Source organism: Terrapene carolina, unplaced genomic scaffold (assembly GCF_002925995.2).
Source record: "Terrapene carolina triunguis isolate 2854851 unplaced genomic scaffold, T_m_triunguis-2.0 Scaffold147, whole genome shotgun sequence".
NCBI lineage: Eukaryota > Metazoa > Chordata > Testudines > Emydidae > Terrapene > Terrapene triunguis.
In genome coordinates, this window is record NW_020664498.1 from 7,082,364 (window position 1) to 7,105,853 (window position 23,490).

At 46.9% G+C, this 23,490-nt stretch overlaps 1 protein-coding gene, 1 long non-coding RNA gene and 1 other non-coding gene across 7 annotated transcripts in view; all 3 read left to right on the plus strand.

The window, feature by feature from the left end:
* Positions 1–288: 288 nt before the first annotated feature.
* Positions 289–9,059, plus strand: LOC113406873. Of its 4 annotated transcripts, XR_003369894.1 has the most exons (7): positions 304–375; positions 668–860; positions 1,594–1,676; positions 3,232–3,290; positions 5,041–5,201; positions 5,976–6,091; positions 8,674–9,059. It is a non-coding gene; the product is annotated as an uncharacterized LOC113406873 (long non-coding RNA). The 4 variants fall into 4 exon arrangements; XR_003369895.1 differs by lacking the exon at positions 1,594–1,676; XR_003369897.1 differs by lacking the exon at positions 668–860 and having other exon boundaries at positions 322–375.
* On the plus strand, positions 5,669–5,811 carry LOC112106616. Its single transcript, XR_002908115.1, has one exon. It is a non-coding gene; the product is annotated as a small nucleolar RNA SNORA12 (small nucleolar RNA).
* Positions 9,060–9,085: 26 nt separating the features above from the next.
* The window catches only part of LOC112106605 (inhibitor of nuclear factor kappa-B kinase subunit alpha), a 76,443-nt gene continuing 62,038 nt past the window's right edge, over positions 9,086–23,490 (plus strand). The window contains exons 1-3 of one of the 2 annotated variants that reach the window (XM_024199954.2): positions 16,256–16,438; positions 17,293–17,387; positions 21,601–21,715. In XM_024199954.2, the coding sequence (XP_024055722.1) occupies positions 16,316–16,438; positions 17,293–17,387; positions 21,601–21,715 (333 nt within the window). In that variant the 5' untranslated portion in view covers positions 16,256–16,315. Of the gene's footprint in view, positions 9,712–16,255; positions 16,439–17,292; positions 17,388–21,600; positions 21,716–23,490 lie in introns of those variants that run through there. The other variant, XM_026653688.1, reaches the window with a different exon arrangement.

Genomic DNA, 23,490 nt, shown 5'->3' on the forward strand with positions numbered 1-23,490 from the left:
CAAATCTGCACCTCCAGATGCTTTTAAAAGGACCTTGAAATCTTTTTATTTACTAATTATTATCAGATTTTTTTTAATTATTTTCTCTGGCGGCTGGACCTTGACCAAAAATAATTGACTGACTATCCCTGGCCAGAGGTGAGTGGGCTGGTGTTTTGGAGTTGGTTCCAGGGGGAAGGGTTTGGGTGTCGCACACAGCGATCAGGGCTGTGTGTTCCGGAGGGGAAGGGATCAGCTGACGCACACAGCAAGCCGAGCTATTGATTCAGGGGAAGGGTTTGAGTGATGCACAGGGTGGTCAGGGTTGTTGGTTCCGGGTGAGGGGGGGCCGTGTCGCTGCCCTGCCATCGTGCTGCGCGCCGAGGGCCGGTTCTGGTATGTCCGCGCTAGGCCCCGGGCTACGGGGGGTGCGGGCGGAGCCGGACTCGGCGGGGACCGGCCGGGCTCAGCAGTGGGCGGGGCTGCGGGTATTTCGATCTGAGCGCCCGCTGCTTTCAGCCTTGCGCCGGGCGGGACCCCGATCGAGCCGTTCCAACCCCCGCCAGGGCCGCGCTGCCAGCGCCGGGGGCTGCGGCCGGGGGGCGCGCTGGGCCGGTTGTGCTGGCTGCTCCCGAGCCGCGCGGTCCAGTCCTGATACGCTCTGGCGCTTTCCCCCGTTTTCTTGTAGCTACGATAGCCGGGCCGGCAGGGAGACTCTCCGTGCCAAAGGAGAGGTCTTCAGGAGGAAGTTGTTGGAAAACAGGCTTCATAATGGAAACTGTGTTGCAATTTCAACCTTGCTATAATTGCTGCCACCTAGGATAACTGGAAAAGTAATGACACCGTTCAAAAGTTGCCTAAGTATTTCCAGTCTGATTTCGGTAAATAAAACGCTTTTGCGATGTTTTGTTTTTTAATACCTCTTAACAGAAAATTGCACTGTGCAGGCGCAGTATAGCAACTTTTTTTGTGTGGTTTTAATCACCATTTAATCATCACTAAGCCTGAAGGTGTGTAAGGACTGAGCTAACGGGCTCCCTATCTTGTAGCCCAAATGGAGGGGCGTCCAGTGTCATCAAACGCTTTTTCTGTTTATTTAAAACCAAAAATGTTTCAGAAAAAAATTGTAAAGAGAACATTAATATTCTATGGTTTAAACACCTAAAATTCAAGATAGGCTAGTTATCTAGGCTCCTCATACAATCCTAACTCTGCCCCTTGTGTGTGTGCATTTCAATATAAGTTTTAATTACATGATATTGTGTAATAAAGTTGACATGGTTGTAGAAAAATTGTGTCTATTTTGGGGAGATGTGCATTACATGAGGCAGCACTTGTTTTTTCTTGATCCTCAGAGGTTTCAGGCAGTCTGTCTCCTGGTGACTCTTAGGACTCCTGTTCTGGGAAAGTGCATCTGTTTGTGTTAATCAGCATTTAGACAGTAGTGACATTTTGGGCAGGATTTTCCTCAGCCACTTGGGTGAATTGAGTGTGTGAATCCTTGGTTGTAAGGAAGATGGGGGTCACAATTTTTAATATCAATTCAAAAATTATAGATACACAAACTCATTATGGGGTCATCTTGTCCTTATTTCTACTTTATTTCTCTCCTAGACTGGCCTTTGGGGGTGTTGAAGAAAAAATTAATGTTGTTCAACATAGTGTAAGCTGTTCAGAAGAAAAGTGGAGAATTCGATGTAAGTTTTATATTTCTGCTTCTGCATCATGATGTATTAGATTAGAAGGGTGTGACTGTATAATGTCTCCCATTGGCAAGGGGGTGGGATAGCTCAGTGGTTTGAGCATTGGCCTGCTAAACCCAGGGTTGTGAGTTCAGTCCTTGAGGGGGGCAACTTAGGGATTGGGGGCAAAGTCCATACTTGGTTCTGTTAGTGAAGGCGGGGGGGCTGGACTCAATGACCTTTTAGGGTCCCTTCCAGTTCTATGAGATAGGTATATCTCCATATATTATTATTATTATTATTATAAAACATTCCTGGTCTACAATGTTAAATTAAGCCAAATGCTTATTTTATTAGACTTCTCTAAATGTAATGTGAATTAGAAGCACAATGCTTAACATGTGCATAGTGCTTTCCATCTTTAAAACATTGAACAAATATTAAGACTCACAACCTCTTTAAAGTTGGTACTGCAGATATGGCTTATCCTCATATTTGCAGGTGGGAAACTGAAGCAAAGAGATGCAGTGACTTGCTCAAGGTCACTCACTGAGAGTATGTTTAAACTATGGAGACTGCATGGACGTAGCTGTGGCGCTGTAACTATGCTGGCATAATCCCATAGCATAGACGCAGCCTACACTGATGAAAGGGGTTTTTCTGTTGTCATAAGAATACCACCTCCCCAAGCGACAATATGTGCATCTTCACTGGGGTTTAGGTTGGCGTAGCTATGGCATTCAGGGGTGTGGATTTTTCACAGCCTTAATTTTAAGTGTAGACCAGGCCTTAGTTCGTGGCAGAGCCAGAAATAGAACCCAGGAGTTCTGGCCTTTGGCCTCCAGGCTCATTCTACATTAATCAAAATGTAGAACTTGGATTATTTTACCAAAATTGATTTTTGGTTTCTGAGTGACAATTCATACAAAGGTAACTATTTTTCATAAAACCCAGCCATTTGTGAGTTCTTGAGTCTCTGAGTTAAAGTAGGTGAAAGGAAGGGTGTCTTTATTTGTAAACATTTTGTAAGTTATATTTGTTTTTTAAAAGTGAGTTAAATGACAAATGTTACCTGTCACTTCATTTAGAACCCCAAGCACTTAAGAATGAAGAAATTAATAGCTGCAAAATATTGTAAATCTTGCTCCTACATATATGAGAAAATAAATATTATTTTCAAATACAAAGAAATGCATGTTTCATTATAACACATCAACTTGAAGTCTGGCTTGTTTGATTAATGCATTTTAAAAATATTTTGATAAGTACTTTCTTCAGATTCCATTAAATGAGAAAACTTGTTTTCTTTATCAATTGGCATCAGTATTTTTGGGTGAAGTGTTTCTAATTTTTGTTTCATGAGAATGATGTATGTAGCTTAATAGGAAAAGTGTGTTCTGTGTTTGTACAGGGCCTAGCCCAATAAGGCCCTGGTCCATGACAGGGGCTCCTAGGTGCTACAAAATTACAAATAAGTAATAAAACAGTATTGACTTACAATAAAATGAAGAATGTATGTGGACTTGCATTTGAGACTGATTAATGTGTTACTGATGCCTTTGTTTTTCAGACATGTTTATATTTTGAGACTCGTGATGAAAGAATATTGATTATTGCATTGGAGCCAAGGTAGTTGTGATATGTCGAAATAGATATTTATCATATTTAATAAACACATTACTCTCAAGTGGGCAGCGTAAGATTGGATAATCTCTAGACTAGTAAATATTGTTTTGAAGGGCTTTGGTGTAGTAAGTGATGTAACAGGTGTGTACAGTGTTGTCACGTTGTACCTTTTACTGTGTTTTGTTTTTTTTTAAATGAGATGTTATGTTTTTGCATCTCTTGGGGTGTGTTTTAATATCTTCCAGTTTTTTATTTTTCTTGTAGTAAATGAACATAATTTTTAAATAAATGGGAAGGAGAAACATGGGACTCAGTGGCCTTTTTTCCTAGTTCTGAAAGATGCTGTGAAAAAAGGGAACCAAACACCTTCACCATCTCATGACTGTCTTGAGCAACTGCAGTATAAACCTGAGGTTCTTGCTATTTTTCTTTCCTAGTGCATCGATTTTCACCCCATCTTATTCCTCCCTTCCATCTCTCTCTTTCTTTAATGTCTTAACCAGCCAGGACAAATCTACCTTTCCAACACTCTACAATGTCGCTGTTGTGAGGTGGGGAAATCCTCCTCCCTTTGAATCATTGGTTGCTAGATGTCAATGATTGGGCTTTCTATTATCTTCTCGGAATTTCCATTCATATGGATCAGCTTTGGCCAGTCTTTTTAATGACCTGCTCAGACAGCAAAGTGACACACAAGCCTTGATGTCTCTTAATCTGTCCTGAGAGCAAACTGAGGGCTTGTCTACACTGGCAATTAACAGCGCTGCAACTGTCTCACTCAGGGGTGTGAAAAAACATCCCCCGCTGTAAAGCGCCAGTGTAAACAGTGCCCCAGTGCTGGGAGCTATGCCCCTCATTGAGGTGGGGTTTTTTTAGAGCTCTGGGAGAGCTCTCTCCCAGCACTGCGCTGCGACCACACAAGGCATGTTAAAGCACTGCCAGTGTAGACTAGCCCTTAATTCCCCCCCACTGCTCCCCCGCTGGGTATGTGCAAAGTATGTGGGAAAATGAGGCACATATAGGATTAACAGAAATATTACAGAAAATTACCACTTTGTCACAAGGCTTTGAGACTCTCAGTCCTGAGCTAGGAACCTGTTGAGTGGAACCTCAACTGAAATCATGAGAATCATATGCATTTCTTAAGGATTAAACATTGTAGTTTATAGTCTGGAGTGGTCTCGTGTTTTTTTTTTTTTTTTTTTTAAATAACTTTCTATCTAGATAGAGACCCTTGTGTAAGAACACCTCAGCCCTGATTCGGTGACCTACTGTGAGTTAAACAGTGTTGGTAGGAGTCTATTCCACTTGCCTAAAACTACTGCTGCTGTGGAATATAATCCAAATTTTGAGCTGAATATGAACTATCATAGGATCAAATTAATTCATTGTTTACTTTATATCCAACCATAAATTCCCAAGTGGATTTTCTTTGTCTGCATCCTATCCATAAATCCCATTCATTGCCACACTGGCTGAAGCCCAACTCACCTGCATTCAAAGTAATTTTTTGGAGTTCCTTACCCTTTTCTAAGTCGTCTGAAAATTGTCAGACTGCTACAAAATCTCCTCTCAGGTAGGGCATAGGAGGTTTTGTGGCTTTTGTATTTTGAATCTTGCAATAGTGGGCCTGGTTAGCCATGAAAGTCACTCAATGTATTTTGTGTTCAGGAGGGCATTATAATGGCAAGGTCTGAGTTAGCAGCTATTCACAGCAAACTTATATATTTTCTGACCTCTTGTTATGTTTTAGTGCTGTCTTGCTCTGGCTAAGGGTGGCTTATCAACGGATCATGTCCTGATTTTGCCTATTGGGCATTACCAGTCAGTGGCTGAACTTTTTGCAGAGGTGGTGGAAGAAGTAAACCAGTGTTGTTTGAAAGAAATTACCAGAGTCCGCACCTACAGTTGCAGGTAGGGTTATAGCACAGCAGTGGAAGAATACAACCTCAACTGCTTTGAAAGGGGACAGGTCACATTTAAACCTAAGCATAGGCAAACTCCCCTCTTCTCTTTTTTTCCTTCTTGGCATCCCACATGGTAGATAAAAATTCCGTGACCAGTAGATGGGGAACAGGACAAAAGTAAAACCCCTGTGACCACTTAAATGGCCACTTGAACATGCTAATTTTTCCTGTTACAGCAAGTGCACAGAGCTGAGTTTGTTGAAGGACAATGACAATAGACAAGAACGTTTATTGTCTTCAACTGATAAAGACCAGAGAGGCTTCATATAATTGAGGAGGCTTTCCTCTCTGTTTGGGGTACTGAGATATACAGCACATACTTTTAAGCTTTTCTGCCTGACCAAATCTTTGGTCAGTGTCCACAAACATGGATGCTCAGTGACCAGTTTCTGCTGAACTGATTATGGAAGAGTGCATTGTGGTGGTTTTCTGCCTGGCGGATCTGTGACAGTGTCAGAGCGGCCTCAACCTACCACAAAGAGTATAAAGGAGAAGGACAGTCATGAAAACTTTTCCAGAACTTTTTGTTTTCAGTTATTCTTCCAGCTCCTACAAGGCAGACCTGCCTCATAAGTTTAAGTCTGTAGAGACAGGTGATCATCTGTCTCACATGATGACAAGCAGTACTGAGGGGTGTGCAAACCCCCGTGATGGATTTATTGCCTTATCTAGAAGAATAGTATGGTTTGTGTCTTTTTCTTATTGTGTCCTCCATCTCCAGGTGATTCCTGTACCACTCACTGTTGTGCTACTGAAGACATTAAAGAGTCCTCTATTGTACAAGTGCAAGAACAGATCGAATTACTAGAAATCCCAGAGCACTCTGATATCACGCAAGTATGAAACAAGATTTTCACTTCTCATTTATTTAACCTTAATCCATGCTGGTTTGTCATTTCATCGAAAAGTATCCTTACATGACCAGCATTAAGCTGTAGGCAGTTGTTGTAATAGATGATATTGTAGGCCTGATTTTCAGAGATGCTGAGTACTTACTCATCCAGGTGAAGACGTTGTGAGCTGCAAGTGCACTGCATCTTTGAACATTAAGCCCTGTATCAATAATTGCTGTAGGTAGATGTTTTGATGTAGCATTTAATGAAACATTGCTTGTATGACCTCCTATTCCTTTTATTTGAATAAAATCCCTGAGATTCCCATAGGTAGGTGCAGTTTTCTCAGCGGTTTTCTTAACAATTTAATTTATAAAAACACCCTTTATGTTTTGTAGATTAGTCATCTTTCTGTAAATAAAGCTCAGAAGCCTGGGGAAGTCAGAAATGTCTGAGGTGAGGGGATATAAGAAATAAGTCTTCATCTGGTGTGCCAGTCATGTGCACGAGGTCAGCTGAATTTGTTGCTGGAAGAGCAGGTGCAGCTCCATTTGCTCCAGTGGACTCGTACTAGTTTATGCCTTTTTGGTGCACTTGCCTGGATAGAGTTTAGAAAGCTCTTGCCCTTGTTGTTTGATCAATAAGTAATAACTAACAGTAGTGTAGCTTGCTGTGTCCTTTAAACCCATTACTCCTTGGAAATCCGCAGCAGAAGTAGGCACAAGCCAAAAATTAGGTCCCTGCTTTTTCTTTTAATTTGGACACACACTGGTTTACCTTCATGCAAGCTGCCTGGTCAGCACTACACAGAAAAGCCTGACTTCAAGCAAGGCTGAGGCTTTCCTCAGTCTGGCTCAGAGAAAGCTCCTGTGAGGAAATGGGAACAAAAATATTTAACTTCGTAAAGGAGCTAGATGCCATGAATAAAACCAGACTTGCTTTGCACAGTGAGTATTAACACCTCTTCAGTACAGGAAGGGCCAGATCTTACCTCATGATCCTGAGGAGTTGACTGGATAGCTTCTGGGCAATGGCACAGATGTGTTTGTAAAATGCAAAAGTTTAATAATACCCTCTGTGCATTGGGAAGTATAAGGGCTTGATTTTCAGCAGGCTTGGATGTGCAAATAATGTTTATATGTTGAAACCAAACTAAAATAATAATTAAAGATGCTTCATGCTGGGATGTGTAAAACTCCACTAAACTGAGACAAAAACAGCATTAGTCAGACCAACTGCCTTGTTGTGTACAAAACCAGACATCAGCATGAAATGAACTCCTCTGTCCTTGGATCCTGCAGAGCCCCTAACACTACAACTGCTTTACAAACTCAGCATTCTCCAAATGCTTTTCACCATGCACTAATGGTGAGCATATTCAGTCAGTTTCAGTCGAGGGAATGAATTTCTAAGTTGAGGGCCCTGTTCTACCAGCAGCATCCTCTCTGGTAAACCAAGGAGGCTGTACTTTGAGCACTTTCATTGATCTTGTGTCAGCAGCTCACAAGGGCAAAGGCATCTCAGGCAGGCAGGCAAGCCTTAGGCCATCTAGAGCTTTATAGGCCAAAACAGACACCTGAAACTCCACCCAGCCACCAATAAGCAGCTGGTGCAGATCACAGAACACTGGTGGAAGGAGCTCCTGGCAAGTTACCCTATTTATTCTGCAGCAACTTTAGTTTCCAAATGTATTTAAGGTACTATAGCCCCATGTTGCACTAGTGAATGATGAAGGTCTGCATGACAGAGGCCACCCAAATTGGGTTTGACACACACAGTAGGCTAGCTGCCTATCTTGCTGTGTGCATGCAGAAAGTGGGGGTGTGCATGCAATATATTCATGTTCATATTTGCCTAGGAATGTACTGAAAAACAGGACCAGTGAGTTGGTAACAAATTTCAGACATGCACAGTTTTCCCTGCGGTGTTTTATAAATTCATCATCACCATCATCAAATGTGCACAATATACTGAGGGCCATTGCACAGCTGGAGTGACCATAGAACTGGAAGGGACCTTGAGAGGTCATGTAGTCCAATCCCTGCACTCAAGGCAGGACTAAGTATTATCTAGACCATCCCTGACAGGTGTTTGTCCAACCTGCTCTTACAAATCCCCAAGGATGGAGATACCACAGCCTCTCTAGGCAATTTATTCCAGTGCTTAATCACTCTGACAGTTAGGAAGTTTTGGATGATGGCATCGTACCAGATATTGTAGAGTGAAGTTCCCAGATCTAGCTCAATTCTGAAAATTCACGAATCTCTGGGCAGTCCCGCAAGCGATGCCAGGTAGGGTCAAGTTACATCAGTGGAGAGTTTGAGAGCACAATGAGCTGGGATGTTTTTGGCCATCTTGGCAACATGGCCAAAGAGCAAGCAATTGGAGGAAGGCCAAATCTTGCTCAAAGTTGAACCATTTTATGCCCAGCATTTGATGCTGACAGCACATATAGAATGCCTCTAGCTGCTCCAAGTCTGCTTGTAGGAGGGTCCAGGTTTCTGACCCATATAGCAGTGCAGGCAGTACACAGGTTTGATAGATCCTGAACTTTGTCTTAATGCAGAAATATTTTTGCATCCATAGGCGAGACATAGACTTCATTCAAGAGGCAATGAGACCTATTCTTCAGTGGATGTCCAGTTTGCTGCAACTGTTTGAACTCATCCCCACCTGCACCAGGGGTTCTGGTGTCCCAGCTCTGAGGCCTGGTCTACACTACAGAGTTTGTTTGTTTGCAAGGCAGCTTACGTTGACCTAATTCTGTAAGCGTCTACACTAAAATGTTGCTCCCGCCGATGTAACTCGCCCTCTCCGCCGACTTAGTAACTCCACCTCCACGAGAGGCATAGTGCTTAGGTCAACATAGTTTGGTTGACACAATATCAGTGACACTGTATTACTTATGTCTACTTTAGTGGCTTCCAGGAGGTGTCCCACGATGCCCCAGCATAACTGCTCTGGTCACCTTTTAGAACTCCTCTGCCTGGCAGTCAGGTATGCATGTACATGCCCCTCCCCCTTTAAAGCCCTGCCAATTTTAAATTCTATTTCATGTTTGGTTGGTATGGAGAGCTCACATAGCAACTGCCCAGCTGACCATGCTGGCGCCACGCAGCAAAGGTGCTCTTGCCAGGAGTACACAGCAGGTGGTGGATCTCCTTGGTCTGTGGGGAGAAGAGGCTGTGCAGGCACAGCTCTGATCCATCCGTAGAAACGTTGACATCTATGGCCAGATCGCTGGGGGCATGGCGGAGAAGGGCTACAACAGGCACATGCAGCAGTGCCATGTAAAAATCAAGGAGTTGCTGCAGGTGTACCAGAAGGTAAGGGAGGCAAACTGTCACTCTGGTGTGGAACCGCAGACAGGCTGCTTCTACACGGAGCTGCAAGCCTTCCTTGGGGGAGACCACCACCACGAGCCCTGTGGATATTTCAGGGGAGCTGGAATCAGCGGCCCCTGCAGTGCACACTGAGGAGGAGGTGATGCACGAGGAGGAGGAGTTTTGGAGGACAGGCGACTGGGGGAATGCAGTGGTGCAGTGAGCCAGGACCTCTTTCTGACCGCCGGAGAGTCCCTACTATCCAGCACCGGCGAGCCTGATGCAGGGGATGGAACCTCTAGTAAGTATGCTGTTTGTTTTGATTTTGCAGGGACACCTGATCATTTACTCTTTTTTAATCAGGCAAGAAGAGATAGCAACTCTACCTCTACTGGTTATTTCACTGTCTGCCTCTCATTCCCCTGTACAGCTAGGCAGAGGGGGCCCTGTGGAATAGTTTGTTTTTGTGCATCGGGATGTCCCGGGAATCCTCCATAGAGATCTCAAGAAAACTTTCCTGGAGGAAGTCTGCAGTCCTCTGCTGAAGGTTTCTGGGGAGGACTGCTTTATTTCTTCCACTGCAGTAGGACACTTTCTCGCACCAGTGAGCAATTACATCAGCAGGCACCAATGCAGCACACAGGCTAGCAGCATACGGGTCCAGTCTCCAGCCAGACTCGTTCAGGAGCTGTTCTCTTTCAGCCTCTGTTACCCTTGGGAGTGAGATATCAGCTAAAATTACCACCGCCTGTGGAAAACAGTGCCAGTATTCCATTCAGTTGCCTTATCGACATATACTGATGCCCATGTGCTCACCCCTATTATTGTCCAAAATCGCCCACTTATTCCCCCGGGCCATAATCATCATGGCTAAGGCTATGTTTTAGTCATGGGTATTTTTAGTAAAAGTCATGGACAGGTCACGGGCCGTAAACAAAAATTCACGGCCTGTGACCTGTCCATGACTTTTACTAAAAATACCCTCCCTGACTAAAACTTGGGTGGGTGGCCATGGGCCCTATGGGAGGGGCGGTCCGGGGGTGCTGCTGGAAGTGGCCTGGGACCCGTGCTTGGGGGTGGGTGGGTTGGCAGGGCTGGCAGGGGCTTCCTACCCTGCTTCGTGTCCTTGCAGCTCCTAGGTGGCGGAGGCAGGGGCCCCTCTGCTCCCGCCACAAGCGCCAGCTGCCGCAGCCCCCATTGGTCGGGAACCGCAGCCAATGGGGGCTGTGGGGGTGGGGCCTGCGGGCAGCATGTGGTGTGGATCACCTTGCCCCTCCGCCGCCTAGGAGCTGCAAGGGGGCCATGTCAGTGGGAGCCAGGGAGCCTCCCACCCCAAGGTAAGTGCCCCTCCCCCATACTCCCCCTTCCCCTAGCCCTGAGCCCCCTCCCACACACCCAAACTGCTGCTGTTGGCCCAGGGGCTGCCCAGCTTGGGCAATCCCTGAGCCAGCACCAGCCGCTGCAGAAGTCATGGAGGTCACAGAAAGTCACGGAATCCGTGACCTTTATGACAGACTCGCAGCCTTAATCATGGCTGGGACTGCTGCCGTGCTCTATGAATCCCAAGGGAGCATGTAGTGCTTGTAACTTGTGTGGATCAAGGGGAGTGAAAACACTCACAATAGTACCTCTATGCATTGTGCTTTTTGCAGCTGGAAATGTGGCCTTGAGGGTCTCTCCATCCACACCACTGGAGTGGCTCAGATGATGAGAAGAAAGGGGATGAGGGACGACATGTTCCACGAGATCCTGCAAGCCTCTGGTGTTGCACATACCGAGCAGAGGGCTTGGAGGAGCACCCTTGTGGACAGAATGGAAAGGGATAGTGCAGAGAGGAGAAACACAGAGGAAAAGGACAGACACACGCAGCAGGTCATGTTAGTGCTTCTCAAGCGCCAGATGGACATGCTGGAGATTCTTATAGACCTTCAGGTCCAAGTAATCCTTGCTTGCCTCCCACTGCAGTCTATTGGTAACTGCATTCTGGGACCTCCCTATGCTCCCTGCCCCTACATTTCACATATATTTCGGGGCCACTGCAGTACCCCTACCCACTCCATCCCGAGGGAGAGTACACACAATCAGAGCTGCACGTACACTGACCTATGAGAGACACGGTTGGTGTATTTGTGTTTGAAATGAGAATGACTGTTCTTTCCCTGTCAAAGGTTCTTTTCCCTGTATTTATATAGTTTCATTCAGTTACCGTTATTTTTGTTTGCATGAGTTTGGAATAAAAGTCTATTTATGGAAACTTAATTCATCTTGAATAGTTCACAACATGTGGTAGCTGGGGCTGACATCCTTCAAAGATAATAGCAATAGGTGCACTTGCAATGTGTTATTACCACACACACAGCACTCATAAGGTTCAGACCGGAATGCTAAAAAACAATGCCAAGCAGAGAACACTACAAGAACACTCATTACTGTGCCTCACTTTTGAAATGGTCTTTCAAAGCCTCTCTGAGCTGTAAAGCTCTCTGTTGAACTCTTCTTATAGCTCTGGTATCTGGCTGCTCAAAATCAGCAGCCAGATGTTCCACCTCCGTATTCCACCTTGGCAGAAGCTTTCCCCTTTTGCTTCACAAATATTATGAAGCATGCAGCAGGCAGCTATAATCCTGGGGATATTTTCTTCATGAAAGTCCAATCCCGTGAGTAGACAGCGACGATTCAAACAGCCAAAAGCACCTTCAAGAGTCCTCCTGCACCTGCTGAGCCTGTAGTTGAAGCGCTCCTTGCTGTTGGCAAGGTGGCCGGTGCAAGGTTTCATGAGCGATGGGAGTAATGGGTAGGCTGGGTCTCCAAGGATCACTATTGGCATTTCCATATCCTCAATGGTAATCCTCTGGTCTAGAAAGGAAGTCCCTGCTTACATCTTTCTGTGTTTTTAAAGATGCGCAGGTCATGCACCTTCCCTGATCAGCCCATGTTGATGTCAGTAAAACATCCCTGGTGATCCACCAGTGCTTGCAATACCATAGGAAAGTAGCCCTTTCTGTTGATGTACTCCTTGGCAAGGTGGTCTGGTGCCAAAATAGAGAGATGTGTGCCAGCTATTGCCCCCATTGGAATTTAGAAACCCCACTGCTGCAAAACCATTCAAAAGGTCCTGCATGTTGCCAAGAGGACACAATTAATGGCCTTGCACACTTGCATCACAGCAACCCCCCGGTAGATTTCCCAACTCCAAATTAATTCCTGACTGATTGTTAGGAATCTGGCATGGCCAGCTTTCACACAGTGATTGCCACTTGCTTCTCCAGCATGAGTGAAGCTCTCATTTTGATGTTGCTGCACTGGAGGGCTGGGGCGAGCTTTGTGCACCATTCCATTAATGTGGTCTTGTGCATCCAAAAGTTCTGCAGCAACTGCTTGTCATCCCAAACCTGCATAATGATGCGATTGTGACAGAATCCAGAGGTCCGGTGCTCTCACACGGCTGTGGAACAGCCCCTAGGAGGACTCCTTCAGTATGTTACCCCCTGTGATGGGGCAGAGCGGCCCCGCACTGGTACCGTAGGAGTTAACCCTTCCTTCCTTGCAGAGGAAGCCATGCCCCGGAAGCTCTGCTGGGCATGCTCCAACTGGAGATCAGGTATAAAAGCCTGCAGATCAGTTCAGTCTGGGCTGACCACCGGAAGAGAAGGACGCACGCTGCTAGCTCCTGAAGAGAGAGAGCCTGCGTGCCAGGATCCAGGAGTCAGCCAAGCCGAGGCACTACCTGAGACCCCGACGGGGGACGTCACGGGGAGAAACAGACCGGATGACCCCCCCACCCCAGATGAACTGGTATTCATGGTAGGAAGTGACCCAGGGGAACTCTAGAGACAAACAGCGTTAGAGCTGTGGTGACACTTGGTGTGTTGTGGCCAGATCCCTGCCGAGCGTGGGGCAAGGAGAGCTTGCCGCTACCAGGGCCCTGGGTCGGGGCTCGGTGGAGAGGGCGGGCCCGAGTCCCCCTACCCCCTCACCGTGAGGGATCTTAGATAGACTCTGGCCGCGAGGCCGCGTTATCCCACTCGTAAGGGGGTTTATATGGACTCTGGCTGCGAGGCCGCGCTACCCCGCTCGTAAGGGGGTTTATATGGACTCCGACCGCGAGGCTGCGCTACCGTGCCAGACAGGGGTGATAGTAGAGAGGAAGGCCAAGAGGCCGTCACTGACCCCCCACAGAGAAGTGAACGTAATGACTCGGGAGTGGTGAGGCGCTGGCACCCCTTCCTACCTCTGCGACAAAGGGAGCAATGCACCCCTAAATTCCTTAATCAGGAGTGACTCTGACAGTATTGTAAAAAGCAGAAGGATTTATTAGATGTCTGGAACACAGTGTAGAAAGTCCGTGGTGAGCAAGAGAACAGAAAGTTACAGCAAAGTCCATCTGGGTCAGTCCTGAGCCCCGAGCTCTCTCTGACCCTCCTTGAATGCCAGTCCAGAAGAATGTGCTGCTTCTAAGCACATTGTGTTCATAACGGTCAGCACAATACTGAAAAGCAGTGCAGGATCCATGCTTGTCACAGAGATGGTGTATGTGCAGGTTTGTGGGGCTTTTGAAAAGATGCGTGAAACATGGGATGCAAATGATAATATGGGATGGAGAAAACTGCATCATGGGATGTTGAAACCATGTTCCTTGTCACCCCTGCATGACTTGTTTGCCCCCATGAGGCTTTGCAAACCCTTCCCAAAACACTCTGCACCAGATGGTGAGCTACCCATAGTGCACTGCTCTCTGCATCGATGCAAGCGCTGCTAGTGAGGATGCGCACTGCTGACACAAGGAGTGTAGTGTGGATGTGGAAAAGTGATTTTAATTACTGCGGTGGCTATATGTTGACATAACTTTGGTCGACCTAATTTTGTAGTGTAGACATGCCTTGAGGTTTTTGAACCTTGGTCTTCTGCCATGAGATGTTTTAATCCCATAGTGCTGGTGGCATCTTGAAAATTTTGAAGGGCACGGCTGAAAATCTCTGGCTTCTCCACAAACAAGGCAGCATCCTCAGCATGAGTGGCAGGTATCGAAGGCAGGGGAAGGCTGAGCCTCCCCAAACAGCCTTGCGTGGCCCTGCTCACGCGCCGCTCAGGCCAGTTCCTGTTTTCTGGCACTGTGCTGTGGGGGGTTCTTTCCGCTAGGACCCCGGGCTGGGGCTAATGGGGGCCAGCTTGCACTCCTGGGAGGGGAGGGGGGCGGGCGAGCGGCCTGCCCGGTGCTCCGGGGCTGAGGGGGCTGTGCCGCCAGCCCTCCTGACCGGCACTCGGGAGGAGGCGGGGGATGCTCCAGGACTGCGGGGGACGCACCATCCGCCCAGCGCTCCAGGGCTGGGGGATGTACCGCCTGCTCACCTGCCTGGTGCTCCGGGGCTGAGGGAGGGGGGTTGTGCCAACTGCCTGCTGCTCCGGGGCTGGCGGCTGCATGGGAGCTCTGGGCTTTGGCGGGAGGGTGGGGCCAGGGACTAACCTCCCTGAGCCCAGGGTTCAGAGGCGCTGACTTTCTCATTACCCTGGGGGTGCTCGACCTCTGCTCCAGCCCCACCCCAAGGCTCCGCCCTTGCTCTGTCCCTGCCCCTTCCCACCCGTGCTCTGCCTCTTCCCACCCCATTATGCCCCCTCCCCTGAGCATGCCCCACTCTCGCTCCGTCACTTCCTGACCCCACTGGTTCCCCTTTCCTTCCCTACCCCCCAGCGCCTCCAACACACCGCTAAACAGTTGATCGTGGGCCAAAGGTGCTGGGGGGAGGCGGAGGAGCTGATCGGTGGGCCATTGGTGGGTGCTGAGCACCCACTATTTTTTTTCCGTGGGTGCTCCACGATGCCTATGCTGGGGTTCACCCGCCGCCCATGATCCTGAGCATACTAATAATTGGTAAACATTTCTTGACCAACCTTGATTCTAATGTGTAGAATTGCCAAGTCCTCGTTTCCAGTCAACAGCTTGACGGAATAGTGCTTGTGTGGGAATATGTCTCTGGCCGCACCTCTGAGGTTGTGCAGAAAGAAATATAGTAAAAGCCATCAACCAATAGCTAGGCCCAAATTGGCCTAAGCAAATGCTGTTTTGCCCTGTGTTACGACCTTTGCTGCTACGAGTCAGGTGTATGGTCTTCTAGGGAAAAAGAACATGTGATACTATTACAGTACAGGTATTCCATTAATCTGGATGCATATAAACTAGACTGGTCATTTTAAGCTTGTGTCACAAACCAACACACAAATGTTTAAAGTTAAACCAATTATCACAGGTTTTTGATCAAAAACTTCAGTTAAGTCTCTTTCTAGCTGGGTTGCAGGCTGATGAAGACTTGCTCCCAATGTGTTTTGTAGGACTTCTGCTTTCCAGCCTAGTCACTAACTCCCTGTGGTGTGCCTAAACAGTGTTATCTCATAGTTATCAAAAGCCAAGAAACTTAGCTGTGCTTCTGCCCTTTAACACTTTTTCTACAATAACAAATTGAGTTAACCTAGAACTTAATTTGCTAGCTTTTGTTGGTCAATTTCATGTTCCCCTCACAGAAACTTAAGGTTTGTATCTGTGTCATCTTGCTGTGCATAGTGTGTCCCAGCAGTAGAAGACACCTGACCCCCATACTGGCAAAGTTAGGCTTTCTGCCCACACTCTGCTGGTTGGCAGGAGCATTTCTGCGTCGCTGACGTGGTGTTTTGCCAGGTGGGGGGCGGGACCCGGACTGAACGGGGGCCCCTCCCCTCGCAGCCGGGTGGGGTCGGGGCCGCGGGCTCCAGCACGCGCTGCGCCTCGGCCGTTAGCGTGGGGGCGGGGAGCAGCGACTGATGCTTATACCCGCCGGCCCCGCCCCGAGTCTCGCGGGAAGTGACGTCAGCGAGCTCGGAGGGAAGCGCTTGTTTCCGGGCTGGTGGGGGGTTGCTGCGGGTCCTGGGGTGGCATGGAGCGGCCCCCGGTGGGCGCGGCGCTGCGGGGACAGCCCGGAGGCAGCTGCGGCCCCTGGGAAATGCGGGAGCGGCTGGGAACTGGCGGCTTCGGCAACGTCTGTCTGTACCAGCACCAGGTGCGGGGGGGCCTCCAATAGCCACCCCGGGTAACCGCCCTGCCCCCCGCGCGGGTGCCAACCGAAGCGCCGGTAGCTCCGCCCGATAATCCCCCTTGGCCCTAGTGTTAGAGGCTTTGTTGTATAGAGGCAGCCTGTTGTCCCCGCCCCCCAGTTTTTCATAGTTGCTCTCCCCGCCCCCCCGTCCCCCCCCCCCCCCCCCCCGGGTAACCTGCTCCTTGGTACCCCCCCCCCCCCGCCAACCGAGTCCATAGCTAAGCCCACCCAACCCCCAGTAGCCACTGCCAATCCCTGTGCGGGTAACTTTTCCACCAACCACTGGGTAAACCCAATTGATCCCATGGTAGTGCCCCCACCCCTGGGTAGCCCCTGCTGATCATTTCTTCCGTCTAATGCCCTCTGACCCCCCCTTCTGGGGTAACCTCTTCTGGGGTAACCCCTCCACCAAACCCACTGACCCCTGGATAACCCCCTCCCCACTGATAATTCCCTACCCCCATCAACCTAATTCTGGCAATTCGGTAACTCCATGTTGTCCTCCCCACTGCTTTCCCCAACTATCTCCGATCTCAATGACTCCTGACCGCACTGACCACCCCCAAATACCTAATAACCCTCCCATGCCAGCTCCACATAGATGCTCCTGATAACCTAATGTACTGACCCCACCAGCACTAACAGCCCTCCATCCTGACCTACTCATGCCCCGAGCATTCTGGCCCTACACTGGTCTCCCCCCATTGATCCCCAGCATCATGCCCCTCCGCTACAACCATCCCATTGCAGTGTGTTGAAACCTGGCTAATTCCCAGACAGATTGTTGTGCCATAGCACATTGATTGTTTTTGTTGTAGGATTTAGGTGATAAGATAGCTATTAAATCTTGCCGACTGGAACTAAGCATGAAAAACAAAGACCGGTGGTGCCATGAAATCCAGATCATGAAGAAGTAAGTATGCTCCATCATGTCCTTTTCCCTGGCTTTTGGGAGATAGTGTCCCCAAATCAATTGGGGAGCATTTGCGTTTCAGACTCCTAACTAGACCATAGACTTTTCTTTTGGTCTTAACCTTATCTTAAGAGGTGAGAGTGAGCATCTTTAGCCCACTGGAAAGAAAGCTGTATTTTTTAAAAAAAATCAACTTTACACTGATATTGTGAAGATAAAACTTATTAATTTATTGTAATTATAGTGTATCAGAGGGGTAGCCGTGTTAGTCTGAGTCTGTAAAAAGCAACAGAGGGTCCTGTGGCACCTTTAAGACTAACAGAAGACTGTCTTCTGTTAGTCTTAAAGGTGCCACAGGACCCTCTGTTGCAATAAATTAATAAGCGTCTCTTTTCACAGTCTTATAGTTTTATGGAAAAGCTACCCTCTGCAGTGAGATTTCTTGTTTGCTCCTGGCCCAGATGTGAACTTTGCATGTGACAGGATTTCATAGAATTCCAGTTGGCTGTTTTGCGTTCAAATTACTCAGCTTATCGAAGAGAAGGTTGAGAGGTGACTTGATCAATGCATTTGGGCACTGATATGCAGAAAAGAGATCTGAGCAGGGTTTTTTTAAAACCTGGCTGACAAAGGGTCCAAGGGCGGGAAGTTGAAATATGACACATTCAATCCTGAAACAAGACATGGTTTCCTAGTATTGGAATAGCTTACTGGGGGGAGTGGGGCACCTACCATTGCTTGGAATCTTTAAAAATCTTTCTGTCATACTGACTGCCCGATTTGAGTTCAGGCAGCGTGGTATGGGATGTGATTCACCTGTAGGGATCATCTGGGCATGACTCACCTAATCAATTTCCTGCCACTGCAAGGGCCTCCTGAATTTGTGGCACCTCAGTCTCTCCTGTCGTCTGCTTGTGGCACACAACAGTTTAGTTTAAACCCCCAAGTTATTGGACTCAATATTGAGGTAACTAGGTGAAATTTAATGGTCTATAATTAAGGCTAAGATTATGTCAAGGACGTCACAGAATCTGTAAAATATTCGTGACCTCTGTGACATTTTCTGGTTCAGTCCTGGGGCAGCTGGGGGTCCCCTCAGCTCCCAGCTTTAGTTTAGCTCTGGTTCATATGTTACTTTCACCCAGAACATCATATTCTTTATTACAAATATACTGAAATGCTTTTACACTCAGGTACAAGCCTAGTATCTTGAGAACTACTGGCTATGCACTAGTGATCTAATATTGATGTATTTCCATTCTCAGTCTCAAAATAGAAACTAAATGTTTATTTGAAGGTGCCATAGATGTTCAGAAGCTGTAAATAAATGTAACTTCTAATGGTGTTAACATTTAAGGACAAACTTCTCTATAATTTGAAACCTGGAAAGATGATTGACTTTCTTAAAATGGTGGTGTGTTTTAGGGTAACTTGTAGTGGACAGACCCCTTAGCTGAGCTATTAGCTGAACTCCTGACAATTCAACATGAGGAAGGGCACAGGGCAGAGCTGGAGCTGCATTTGGCACATGAGTGCAACTCAGGGCTTTGCTGTGTACACAGTACCCGTCTTGAGAGCACCTGCAGAAGTTCAGCAGCTGTTCTGCAAGTGTGAAGCTATTATTAATGCATCTTGGGCACCTAACTCATCTGTGTCCCCAGTACATTTGTGAGACATATATGAAAAACAATAAGCCAAAGTCATCCTAATAGTAACTACTTATTTTTATTATTACTATATAGTGCTAGAAGTATGCATTTCACTTTTCACAAGTGAAATGCCTGGCTCTTGGACCTTGTAATCTCAGTTGGATAGATACTCTATAATGAAAGGCTCAGGCTGGAGGGTGGGAGCAGAAGTATATGGGCCCAGATCCATGTTTGTGTCCAGAATATTCTGTTGCATAGACTTTCTGCTACTGCTCTGATTCATGTGGCTTTGCTGCAATGGGTTTCATCCTGAATATTGCATGTGAGTGATGTGCATTTTCTTTCAGTTTTATGTTCATCTGTTATATACGCTACAAGTGTATTTCTAATGTAGAAAATGTAAGTGATCACATAACTAGAGCTTGTTTTATAAGACAATATTAGATTAACATAATCCCTGTCCACAGAATTTCCCTATAAACCTCTATGGCTTTCTGTGCTGATAAAACACGATCTTGTATTTCGATAATGGAGTCCAGAGCATTTTGGCATGAATATGTGCATAGAAATGACATCTGCCTCTAAAATTCAGCTTCCTCTCAGATGGAATGTGGCCAGCTGTTTAACAATTCATTGCTGTGCTTTAGGATAGAACATGAAGTGAACGTTACCATAGCCATTTAAAACTGCAGGAAGAATTTTAGGTAAATTATAACTACTCATATTGGAATTTGGTCAAAACACCAGGGTTCATATATGGCATAGACTTCCTAATAAACGTGAAAAGTCAGAACTTCTGTTCTACATCTCATAAGAATCACTGTGCCTTCGGTAGCACAGTAACGTTTAATACCACACAGGTTCAGTCCTGACTCAGAGAAAGAGTGTCACCTGATGAATCCCCTCTTTGCCTTGGTTTGCTTTGGTCTCCCATCAAAGAACTGATCAGGCCCAGTCCTGCTTAGTTCAGTAAGAACTGAAGGGTGACATGCAATGTCTGCCTGTACAGGCTGAAACTCCACTCCTACATCTGAACAAAAACTTCCTTCTTGCAAGAACTGCAGTAGTTTAAAATTTTTGCTTTCAGCATTGTGTTCCTTTTGACATGGATTTTACCACTTGCCCAAAACGTATTACTTCAAAGGGTCACAGCAGATTCCAGTACCCGATTCAGTTCACTCAGATCTGTCAGCTAACCCCTTCATTGGACAGCAATACTGTGACAGGGTGAAATAGTCAGGAACGGATAAGGGCCACCTGTCTGTCACAGGACTAAGAAGGGACAGTGTTCTCTTTGTGGGCGGGAGGCTCAGAGAGGCAAGGGGAAAGGCCAGGGTTGAGTTGGAGCATCACTTTGTTTTTGTATAATTCATAAATTTGTGTTGAACAAAATGTTGGGACACAAGCCTGAAACAGACTTGGACATGGCACTGGTTCTCTCCTGGGCTGGTGAGAGCACCCACCTGCTTATGGATACCTGTGCATTCACTGTCATGCAAGTGCTTTTGCCCACATAAAGGCACTAGAGGCTGGGGGGAAGGAGAAGTAGAAATGGAAGAAAGAAGAGAATAGGGAGAGACAGGGGAAGAAGAGGGACAACACTGACAGTAAAAATGGATGACAAGGTAACCACCATATAAAAAAGGGCAAAATTTCATAGAGAGCGCGAGAGCCTTTTGAGAAGGAACTAGCTGGACACTGAAAAGGACAAAAATGATAGAAAAAGTCAGTCTGAGGGGCAGTTATTGAAAGGTAGATGATGTGAGTCAGGCTGCAAAATCTAGAAGGGAAGTAGAGACTAGGAAAGAAAATATTACTAGACAAGAGTTAACACCCCCCCCCCCCAATAAAGAGATGGAAATGTTTAGTGTGTTATGGAGACTTTGCTTTATGCAACATACTGAATCTCTTGGTTGACACTGAGTTGGCTGTGTGTTTCCATCAGAAGTACAATCTCAGTATTCCCAGGTTTGACCCTTTGGATACTCTGTGTTTCCCCTCATGTTATTTTTGAGACATTGACAGGCGTGTTTTCAGACATGACCAGGAAATAGATGTTAGATAGCTAAATGGCTCCCCCTCTCCTTATGTACACATCTTTTCTATGTAAATCACTACATAGGTAGAAGTATCTGAGGGCATCACAGACCTTAACAAATGTATCCTCCCAACACTGCTGGGAGGTAAGGAGGTATTATTCCCCTTGTACAGATACAGAAACTGAAGTGCGGATTAAGTGACATTTGCCCATTATCACACATGGAGCTGGGACTTGAACCCATATCTCTTGAGTCCCAATCCAGTCCTTAACCATAAGACTATCTTTCCACTCATCACTGAGCTGCTTGTTCTTAGAAGGTATGAACTTTGTTTATTGCCCTTGGGTAACACTGTGGTAACTTGCTGACAATTACATGCTGGCCTTAACACTTTTCATTAAATGTTTCGGGAAAAGAAATCTTACAGTGCACATATTTGAAACACGTTTTAGTGATGCTTCTGCTGTTTGATCTTCTGCTGAAATATCTGTATCAAGATTTTCATCATGCTTTCCATTTGTTTAGGTTAAACAACCCCTATGTAGTAAAGGCCTGTGACGTTCCAGAGGAGATGAACTTCCTAGTTAATGATGTCCCTCTTCTTGCAATGGAGTACTGTTCAGGAGGTGATCTCAGGAAGGTAAAACCTGCTTGTTTGACATTATAGCTGAATAAGTGATTTCATAGTTGTGACTGTCTGTGGGACTAAGTGGATTGGAATTTTTGCACCTGTGTAACAAGTGCAAATCCACAGATGCACCACACCAGTGTAAGAAGGGGTTTGCACCAGAGCATCGTACAGTGGTGAGTAGTACAAGTGCAATCCCCTTTTTACACTGAAGCAGTGTGTCCACGTCATAGGAACTACATCAGTGTGGTGCAAATTTTAGAAGTCAAGTCAAGCCCTTATTTAACTACCAGTGTGTTTGATACAGATACATAATAGAGAAGTTATTCTGGAGTATGTAAAAGTATGAAAGATGTCACACTAAATTGCCAATTTATTTAGATTCTCACATGGCCTCCATCAGTGTAGAATCTTCCTGGGCTGAAGAAGCTACCAAAATGCTAATATTTCTGATTGATTTAGGAATGTGTTTAGGCCATTGCATGGGTGGCTTTCATTTGGGAAGACACTAGAAAGCACCTTGGAAGAAATTCTTAATGGTGTATTCACTAGCACCTTTCAGTAGTTTAATAGAGAGCAGTGATATAGACCAGTACACTTTGTACTCCCTTCCCTTGCAGTGGGAATTGGGAATGACACTCTTTCATTTGTAGACTAAGAAACAAAGGTAATTAAATGGGGGATTGGACAAGAATTTGATCTTGTATCTAAAATGATGAAGGCTCGTGACAATAATGTAAATAGCAGACAAGTCAGATGTGCCATAGACTAAGGATTAGGAGAGAGGCAAATAGGCTTTAACAATGAGAGACTTTGAATTCTGTTTAATCAGTAAATAACCTTATCCTATCATATCCATGATTTTTTCCATTTCACTTTCATCTTCTCTTTGTTTTCTATGCTAACTACTTCTGGCTCTATTTGGAGCAATTGGAGCAATCCCTGGTTGGATATTCTCAGGAGGAGGAAACTGAAAGTCTGACCCCAGAGGGGACAGGTTAGGGATATACAGAGATACCAGCTTGCATGCTGAACTGATAATATGGATAGCAGAGGCCCCACTCAGAGGTTCTGCCTTCAGTGAATAGGAGCATGGGGAAACCCTAAGGACTAGGAGGAGGGCCAGGCTCAGGCGACGCTGGTTACATCAAATCTCATTTCAGTGTAGCATTTGTTAGGTTTTTCAGACCCTGAAAGCTCTGTTGGTGCCTGTGGCTGTTCTGGAAGTGAAATGCTCTAGTCCAGGGGTCTCAAACTCAAATGACCACGAGGGCCACATGAGGACTAGTACATTGGCCCGAGGGCCGCATTTACTGACACACACACCCCCGCTGCCCTCGACCCCGCCCCCACTCCACCCCTTCCATGAGGCCCTGCCCCTTCCCTGCACCCATTCCAACCCCTTCCCTGAAATCCCCACTCCAACTCCGCCTCCTCCCTGCCCCCAGGGGGTGCAGGAGGGGTGTGGGGTGTGGTGGGGGCTCAGGGCAGGGAGTTGGGGTGCAGGGGGAGTGCGGGGTGCAGCGGGGGTTCAGGGCAGGGGGTCAGGGTGCAGCAGGGGGTTGGGATGCAGGAGGGGTGTGGGGTGCGGCAGTGGGTCGGGGTGCAGGAGGAGTGCGGCAGGGGGCTCAGGGCAGGGGGTTCGGCTGCAGGAGGGGTTTGGGGGGTCGGCTCCGGCCCGACACGCACCGGGGGCAGGGCAGGCTCCCTGCCTGCCTGCCTGCCCTGCCCCTGCGCTGCTCCGGGAAGCGGACGGAACCTGGGGGAGGAGGGGTGCAGTGGTGTGT